Here is a 9,591-nt window from a genome sequence, read left to right as displayed (position 1 = left end):
ACCACCTCAACACAAGAAGCATCTCAAAACACTGAGCGAAAACTGAATGCAGGAATGGCTTTGTCATAAAAAAAACAAACTACCAACAACTGAACATTGCAAAATCATGAGACTAAAATCAAGAAAGTTGTTACTTCAGAGGATTTTTTACAAATAAATCATAAGAATTGGTTTCTGTTTTAGAGATGGAACCTGACAGCAGCTCTTCTTTGGTCACCTACAACCCCAAGCAGCTTCCACCAGAGAATTCCTCCTTCTTAGAGAGGAATTTTGTGTGTCGCTTCCGCTGCCTGCTAGATAACTCCTCTGGCTTCCTGGTGAGTAACGCAGACTGGAGACCACAGGCCGGGTGTTGCTTCAGGAGTATCTGCCTGCTTCAGCAAAGGTTTGGATAGAATATTTCAATGAAAGATGCAGAGAAATATACCAGGAGGTACCTTTCTTGTGTTGAAAATGGATGAAAATCTCACCAATTTACATTTTCTTAGCTAAATAATTTGTTTAAAGACATCTTCAAAATCAAAGTGCTTTAACTTCATACCTCACTCTGGTCAGAATCCTTCTATCTATCATGAAATCTCTGCTTATATTGACAATCTGAGACTTCCTGACGTAAAACAGCAACGTTTTCACTTTATGGTTGAGAATGAGTATGCAGAGGAATTAATAAAGATTAAGAGTTATTGTATAGGGGCTTTCAAGAAAGCCACATTAGTTTATATTCACACACAAAAAAAAAGAATTATGTTGGATTTTTACATAAAGGTAAAAAAAAAAAAAATGTCAGGATGGGCCTGTGAGTTTGAGAGGATGTTCTTCTCATGCAAATTTGCTTCCTCTGCAGGCTCTGAACATCCAGGGCAGGCTCAAGTTTCTGCATGGACAAAACCAGCAGCAGGAGAATGGAGGGGAGGGCACGGCTCAACTTGCCCTTTTTGCCATCGCAACTCCTCTGCAGCCTCCGTCCATCCTGGAGATCAGGACCAAAAACATGATTTTCAGGACTAAACACAAGCTGGATTTTACACCCTTGGCCTGTGATGCTAAGTAATGTCACCTTTATCGCCTTTAGGGATCTCATGCCCATTAGCTGCTTTTTTTCTACTAGTGTAAATTGTTGCAGCATGCAGAACAGCACGCATTTTACACTCTCAGCCATTAACGGTTCAAAACGGTTTTTAATCATATTGTTCAATTTCCCTGGAACAACGTTTTGTTAATTGAATGTTTTTTTTTTGTTTGTTTTTTTTTCTTTCAGAGGGAAAATTGTTCTTGGCTACACTGAGGCTGAGCTACGAGTTCGAGGATCCGGCTATCAATTCATCCATGCAGCCGATATGTTGTACTGTGCTGAGAACCATGTCAGAAGTAAGGACATATTAATGTCAGGTCAACCAATACGAGATCTTTGTCTGCCAATGCATACATATGGTTTTCCTACAAGCAGTCAACATGCCAGCACACTGTATACACGCATTCTGTGATTACAGTCAGCAGGGGAGGTTGCTTTGGGTTTTGATCAGTTTCTGACCTTTCAGCTTCAGTCTGGTTCCACCGCATCTTAACGTTTACTTGGTTTGTCATTTGCCACATTAGCTGCTTGTTCATTTGGGGACGCAGTGGTCATGTTGCTGCTTCAGTCTTTTTAGAACCAACTGAACTGTTTACTTGTGGAACCACTTGCACGTCGGACTGAGTCCAACATGCAAGGGCAGAGTTATTGCATGTTGGGAAAACATCTCCATGGGGGTGCTCAGACTAGCACTGTCAATAAGTAGCTAATAATTGAACAGAATGTTTGCTCCTTCTATGTTTACTGCAGCTAGAGGAGATTTGCTGACCTGTTTAATACCTCTCAAACATTAGAACATCTGTCTGACGTTTCGCCACAGTTTAATTCAGTTTCGTTGCCCCTTCTCTGTAGCTGACAGTTGCTTATCATCAACGTTTTTCTCTTTTTTTTGTTTTCTTTTTTGTCCCCAGCGGTCCCTGAAGGCTCTTTCCTGGATGCACTTAGCATGCTAATATAACATAGTCATAGTTTCAGTCTTCTAGCAGCAGCTCATCGTTTTGATTCTTACACACGATCGTTTAAGTTGTCTGTCTGCAACGCTGGTGTGAAAACTTTTGTCACAACTTGTGCCGATAAAAATAGTTAATTTTGTACCAATTTATACAGGAATGATCATCTTTAACAACTTTCTTTTTATTGTATTGAAATATGGATCATTTTGACCCTAGTTTGTGGCATAATAGACAGTTTTAGAGTTCGTTTCACTGCCAGGGCAGTGAAAACCTTTGTCCTCCTTCATCTTCAAGAACAAACTGTCTAATCAAATGCAGTTTTAAATTGAATTTGTCAGTGCATACTCAGTGTCACATGTCCAACATCAACTTTTGGTACAGACAGAAGCATGCTGCTCTTTTACCCTTTGCCCTATTACAAAAGTTGGGACGGTCTGGTCCAGTGTGTTCAGACAGCTTTCACAAGTAATCCTGCTGGATTAGAGGACAGACTGAGTGAAGCTGCGGAGCTGCCAGACTAAAGGATACATCCCATAAATCCACAACATGGTGCAAAGCATTAGAGATGATACAAACAGCAGCAATGACAACAAGACAAGTACACTTGGGTTAGTTTCACCTGTTGCCTCATTTCTATCTAGGATCACCAGCAGATTTAGAACGCCACAACAAACGTCAATCACTGTTTATATGAAGAATCAGAAAGTTGTGGCCAAAACCAAGGTTCTAAGAACCTGAAACATTTGAAAACATGAAAAGTCCTAAAGCTAGAAGGCTGGACCTTTGTTATTCTAATAGAATATTTCAGTGAGCTTATTTAGATTTTTTTTTTTTTTTTTTTTTCCAGTTGACTCTTTATGGTTGTGCTTGTGTGTTTAGTGATAAAGACGGGAGAGAGCGGACTTACTGTGTTCAGGCTCCTCACCAAAGAGAATCGCTGGAAATGGGTCCAGGCCAATGCCCGGCTGGTGTACAAGAACGGCAAACCAGACTACATCATCGCCACCCAGAGGCCACTTCTGTACGTTTCTGGCTCTGTATGTTGCTAGTTGTATACGGAAAGTGCATTCAAGAAATAATAACCATAAAAAAAAACAACTTACTTAACATATTTGCTCTGACTGTTCCTTTTAAACATAGGAGGATTATTTGAACTCACTGGTTTGGAAAAGCCACAGAGTTATTTCTAACATGTAGTCTTGCTTGCTGTTTTCACAGAGATGAAGAGGGAGGAGAACATCTGCATAAGCGCTCCATGCATCTCCCCTTTACCTTTGCCACAGGCGAGGCCTTGCTGTACCAGTCCAACCACCCCATCGCGGGCTTCATCGATGGAAGCCAGGAGAAAAACAGCAGCAGGTCCAGGAAAAGCCGAGCTGAAAGGCTGGCAAGGGATGGCTTGGATCCTGGTTCTCTTCTTGGGGCTCTCATGAGTCAGGACCAGTCTGTATATGTTTGCCAACCAGCTCTTGAACCCAAAACAGCCTTCCAGAGCAGTTTCTTTGGAGAGCAGACAGACTTCTCTGTCTCTGAACTTCCAAGGCAGAGCCAGAGCTGGGATGTGCCTCATAATGGTATTTTGGAGCCAGGCATTTCAGAACCCAGCGCCAGCTTTGACCCGCTGCTTGCTACCCTGGATTCTCTTACCCTGGAAGGTCAGGGTGTGGTGGATGCAGAGGATGGGAGCTGTTCCAACAGTGAGCTGTTTGGAGCTTTGGAAGGCCTGGGCCTTAGTGCTGAGGACCTGGAGCTGCTGCTCCTGGACGAGCGAATGATCAGGGTGGAGATGGATTCTGACCGTGTGCCTACGTTGGATGACCTGTTGACAAATGACGAAATCCTCTCGTATATCTACAACTGCATTGAAGGTAGGGCTGCTTCCATGGAGCACAGGCGACAGGCACTTCCTAGAACAACAGCAACAGTCCCGACCACAGTGTCGGCATCTGAAAGTAATCCCAGATCTGGTGCTGATGTGCAGATGCATTTTCCTCACTGTAAGCCTGGCCTGGTGGGGCAGGCTCCTATTGTCCAGCTGTCACAGCAGATGCAGCAGCACCTCAACATGCGAAAAGGCAGACTCGGCCATGACTGGAGCCAGCATAGAGACCAGCTGACTAACGGAGAGCTGCTGGGGCACAATCCAGCCCTCCACAACGGACACTGGACAGCTCAGGACACTCTCATCCATGCAGGATTGCATCTCCAACACACAAACAGTCAGCATGTGGTTTTCAGCAACAAGGCCACAGAGCTGGATGGGGAGTTTCTCCAGCAGCAAATGCGCCAACAGTTCCAACATTATCAGCAGTCAATAACGCAGAAGCAGCTCTCCGAGCACCGCCATGTCCAACAAAGGTCAACCGCTCTCAATGGAATGTGTGACGCCTTCTTCAACTGGTCCACAACGAAACCCCAGTGGCAGGATTTTGGTTTCGCTGAAAGTCTTGGTAACGACCCCTGTCCAGACAGCAGCCAGAAACCAAACACTTCTTTGGACTTGTGCACTAATTACGGAATGGCAGAGATGCCAAATGCGGATTTCACTGTCAGCGGACGTGCTTTGTATGGGAAGGTTGGACAGCAGGACAGGAGTGAGTTTACAGTTTCATCTTTCCAGCAGCAAGAAGAAGTGACCACTGTCCCCTTCGCTCAGTGCCCTCTCCCCAAAACATCCCTGGAGCAGATCGTGGGAGTTGGAAAACCCTGCAGTCAGCTGGACCACAGTGATATGATGAGCTCTGAAATTGGCCACGACCCAAGTAACAGTAAGGTGAGGCTGCTGATATTTGTCAAAATATTAACCAACTAGATTTTTTTGTCTATGATATTCAAAGTAGTTGCAGCTGTGCAGAGGCTGGAAAAGTATATTTTAACTACATTACAGTCAGCAATGATAATATTTGGGTTAAGTTTAAGCAAGTGATCGATCTTCACTTCTGCCATCTTTACTCCACTTAGAATAAATAGTGTAGATGTCCTGATCTGGACTTTATGTCTGCTGTACTCTCAGAAATAACCAGTACCAAGTCAGTCATTTTATTTCAATGACTAGAATCAGTCCCACGTCTGTTCTATAACACTCATGGGTGTTATGAGTTAACACCCATGAGTGTGCTAACTCATGGGTGTTAACTCACACAAACAATAATAAACTGTTTGTGTTCAGTTTATTATTTGTGTTTGGATTGTGGCCGTTTGTGGTCACAGGGATTTGGAAAATCGGCCGACAATTTTTAAATCTTGCCATGTGAACCAGACGTAACACTCACAAGCTCCACTCCTCTCCTCTCGTCTCGACCACTGCCCTAACGCTCTTTGACTCTGGTCGCTATGGTAATGTTTAAACATCCCTTCAAAGTAAGATACAGATGTGCCACAAAAATGAACATTTTACTTTCATGAACATTTTAACTCATGATAACGACAAATCAATGGGAGCCCTGAGCTTGTTTCTCTGTAATGAGATGGTCCCACCTGGGAGTGATGGGAGACAATGACACCTGAAATGCTGCTTATGTGGTGAAGCCGTTCTGAAGCACATCTGTCGCTACATATCAAGCAGAGCGGGCTTGTAGTGTGGGACTCACCTACCGGGATAAATCCATCCTCCTGTCTCTTCTCTGAACCTTTTCCCCTTCACAAAGAAATTTCCAAAGACAGCTGATCTGTTTCTTACTCATTTTGCTGCTTGTGGGCTCAGCATTGGCAAGATGTAGCCGAGAGAACCTAAGGATTTTCAAACAAATTAAAATACATTGTTTGTGGTTGTAATGCAACCAAAATTTGTAGAGTGTGAATACCATTGCAAGACATTGTGTGTTTTTTCTAGTATTCTACAAAAGCAAGGAAACAAAAAAAAAACAAAACACAGCTAACAAAGATTAAGCCTTGAGGATAACAGGAGCTTTTGCAAAGCTGTCATCAGCCTGAAACCATGGACCACTCTGTCACTTTTTGCAATTCTGTCATTCTGAGCATTCGGAACAGTGAAAAAGGTTTTGTTTCCTTCTAATTTTGCTCTTTTTGTCACAACTTCAATCAATTTGAGACATTGTGTAACATTGTGCAGGATCAGCACTTTCTATTCAACATAGGTAGAGTACTCCCTGGGGCAGGAGCACAAAGTAAGGCTCATTTTACTGAGTGTAAATGTGATCAGAGGTAATATGACAGGTAAACACGGTGTGAAGAGTGAACACATTTCTCTACAATCACTGAAGTTTAACCTGTAGGTTCGTGTCTGTTTAACTCATGCAGATGAAAGGCTGCATCCTGGACACTTCTTATCCTGGAGGCTGCGTCTTGCCCAACGAGAATGGAGCGGCGCCCCCTGCTGTCAAGGCGGCCAGTTCCGAGACTATACCTCAAGTACCTGACTCACAAGCCAGTGGCTTCTACCTCTGACCAAGTCATTATAATGTAGCAGGACAGTGTGAAGACGCAGAAACACAGAGTGACTGTAGCAGCCTTATGCATACAAAGAACACGTTTTTTTTCTCTCTCTCTCTCTCTCTCTGTTCTTCTACTTGCTTTTTGTGTGTGCTCATATTATCACAAGCTTGTTGTTTACAGTCTTGAAGTGAAGAGTCTAAGTTATGTTGACGAGTCAAAATGAGAACGATGTCAGGGTGAATTTAGGAATGTGTTCCAATGTCACTGACGTGATTAACTGGTTGAAGCTGGATGTCGGCCGACACGTGACAACCCAACGAGTTCAGATGAACGGAGGGAAATCTGCTGTCATATTTTAATTTCAGCAGATCTTTTGTGTGTATTTTCCCTTGACGAGGCACAAAACTGAGACTTGGTCAGTTCAGATGATAGTTGAATATCAAGAATGTGCAGTGATGTCTAGGAAGACTGAATTTAAAGTAACACCACTTCAAAAAGCTCCAGCCGTTCCCAGACTGTGCAGTATTTATTTTTCTACAACAGGAAAATGCCTCCAGAGCTTCTTCCTGTCCATGTGGGATGTGCAGACTGTCGCTTATTTCTTGTTCCTCCTGGTAAAGATGTTTAAATTCATCTATTATTGAAACAGCCTGGACATTTCAGGAAAAAAAAAAGTCTATTTTAATTTAAATACATTTATTTGGTGGGGGGGGGAAAACTGTTGAAAATAACTTTTTAACATAATAATGGGTGACACTATTGCTGGTACTAAAAATAGTCTCTTTAGAGTAAATTTAACTAAAGCGTTTGGTCCTACCATCACAAATATAAACATGCACAGTTCTGTGAACTCTACTGAGACTTTAACTAGGACCGTGTGCTTTAATCAGTCTGAGCTGGTTTAAATTGAAACAAATGATAAATATGTGAGACGTTGTTCTCCTGAGGCCCACTGTGAAGCACGGTGGAGGATCCATGTTGCTGTGGGCCGGTTTCTCTGGTAAACCAGTGATAACCTCATCGCAGGATTTTTGATCCACCTTTTCTGGGTCTGGCATCACAGAAAAGGTCTCAACAGGCGGAAACACCCTGCGTCAGTTTCCACCTCAGTTCCCACAGCTAAACCTTGATCTGAAGAGAAGAAAGCATCAGAGAGGGCTCAGAGGGAGGGTCAAAGGTCGCGCTCTAAACGGCCCTGCCTCGCGAAGCATTAAAGGTGGAAACTACGTGTTCTACAAGAGCAAGCGAACCGAATTAATAGCAGGACACTAATAGCTGCTCCACAGTAAATTTGTTAAAAACAATCACTTCTTGACTCGCTGTTTGTTTCTCCACTGAATGAATGAACTCCCACTGGAGATTTTAAAAGATTTTCTTGTTGTGAGATGATGCTGCTGAAATATAAATCCAGTTATACACATCTTTACTAGCATCACCACTGACTTTATAAATCCCTCCTAGCAGTGGTGATGATGTAATTTAGATCTGTAAACCTAGACGCTACTGAGATACTGAGGATTCATATCAGCTGCTTCAGGTTTTCTGTGTATTTGCAGGGTAACGGTGAGACGTTGTTCCCTAGAAATGCTGCTGAACGTAGAAACTAACGTCTGACGACGAATTCAGATGAGTTTCTGCACATATTTGCCGTCTTCAGTCTAAGCAAACCATTCAGCACATTTCTTTGGTAAGCCCTTCCATCACACTGTGAGAATGTCGTGCTTTAGCAGTAAGAATATTCTCTAAATGTTTGGCATTGAGAGAACATGGATGGAGAAAATGATGAGTAGAAATACTGAGCACTTTATTTCAAGCAGTCACTAAATGGAGCTGTTATGATGCTTCAATAGAACTTGAGTTTTTTCTGTTAAATTTTCTTTTTTTTTTGTGTTCACTTATTATTGCAAACAGTTGGATGGTGTTTTCCTCCTGTCCCTGTAATTCCTACCACTGCTGGATGTTTGAGGAAATGATCCGTAGAAGGAAATCAGAAAATGCTCCTTCTCTTCTGACATGCAGTAGCTCTTTGCTCCCCATAAAGACTCATTAAGTCCAGACACATCAGTTAAAACCCTTTTAGAAGAATAGTCCATACTTTTTTTTTTCCAGGCCATCTCATTGTGAAGAGATGAAGGAAGACGTAAAACACGCTAAATGGCTGATCCAGTGTCTCACTTTTCTTCTTCAGAGGTTGAAATTAAATCAGGTGAAAACGTTCAGGTCCACAGTACTGAGGAGCCCTTAGAAAATGGCAAGATGTAATGAAACAAATGGTGAACGTAGAGTCGACGCCACATATTTACATCCACAGTATAAAAAAAAAAGGCAGAACCTTTTTTGTCCCCGTGTCTGACATTAAATCAGGTTAAACATTACTGTTTAGGTCAATAAGGGTTACCAAAATTACTTGTATTTGCTAAATGAATCCTGAGATCATTTTTCTTTTATTTTCTAAAAAAAAAAAATCCTGCAGTTTGAATTACCCTTTAAACCCCAACTTGGGTCAAAGGTGATGGGTTTCCCTCCAGGAACTTCTCACAACAGTTGGGTCGGGTTTGTTAGCTGCTTTGCTCACACAAACCTTCTCAGATCTGCCCACAACTTTGAGTCTACTGGACTCGTGTCCCTAGATTGTACCCAAATGAACCAGACTTAGTGAGAGCCGCATTTCTCTCCTGTTGGTTTCGCTGGGTGTTCGAGGTCTGAATTACTTCACTTTAACTTAAATGTTGTAAATTAAAGTGTGAGAATCTGATGAAGCTATGGCATCAATGTCTGGACTTTCCAATCCCCAGGCAAAGTAAGTTCAGTATAAGTAAAGTTCTGACTTTAAAGACAGGTAATATATTTCTGTACTTTCTCACTGTTCTGGTATTTTACTCATAGAAACATTCTTGGTGACCTTAACTGACCCAAAACAGGAAAGGTTTTACTGTCACACTGTGATGGAAAAAAAAGAGAAAGTTCTTCATCTTTTTGCACAGTCTGTGTCAACGTCAGATTTGTAGATGGATGCTGGAGGGAAGCAGCTCTGAATGTCCAGGAAAACCCAGGAAAACGACTGAAACGTGTAGCTGAGGAGAATTATTCAGATTAGCGAAAGATGCTAAAAGAGATTTCCACTGAGTAAATCAGTTAATAATAATAATAATAATAATAATAATAATAACA

General features: G+C 42.2%; 1 protein-coding gene across 1 annotated transcript in view; it reads left to right on the top strand.

Moving 5' to 3' along the window:
- LOC103131505 (aryl hydrocarbon receptor-like) overlaps window positions 1–8,885 on the top strand; it is a 26,859-nt gene extending 17,974 nt beyond the window's left edge. Inside the window, exons 6-11 of the mRNA XM_007543167.2 lie at window positions 184–317; window positions 845–1,047; window positions 1,259–1,368; window positions 2,905–3,046; window positions 3,244–4,798; window positions 6,286–8,885. Coding sequence (XP_007543229.2) covers window positions 184–317; window positions 845–1,047; window positions 1,259–1,368; window positions 2,905–3,046; window positions 3,244–4,798; window positions 6,286–6,432 — 2,291 coding nt within the window. The 3' untranslated portion in view covers window positions 6,433–8,885. The remainder of the gene's footprint in view (window positions 1–183; window positions 318–844; window positions 1,048–1,258; window positions 1,369–2,904; window positions 3,047–3,243; window positions 4,799–6,285) is intronic.
- Window positions 8,886–9,591: the final 706 nt, after the last annotated feature.

The sequence above is a fragment of the Poecilia formosa genome, unplaced genomic scaffold, assembly GCF_000485575.1.
Source record: "Poecilia formosa unplaced genomic scaffold, Poecilia_formosa-5.1.2 Scaffold778, whole genome shotgun sequence".
NCBI classification, from domain to species: domain Eukaryota; kingdom Metazoa; phylum Chordata; class Actinopteri; order Cyprinodontiformes; family Poeciliidae; genus Poecilia; species Poecilia formosa.
Note: the sequence above shows the minus strand (reverse complement) of the source record. Positions and strands in the feature narration are given on the sequence as shown.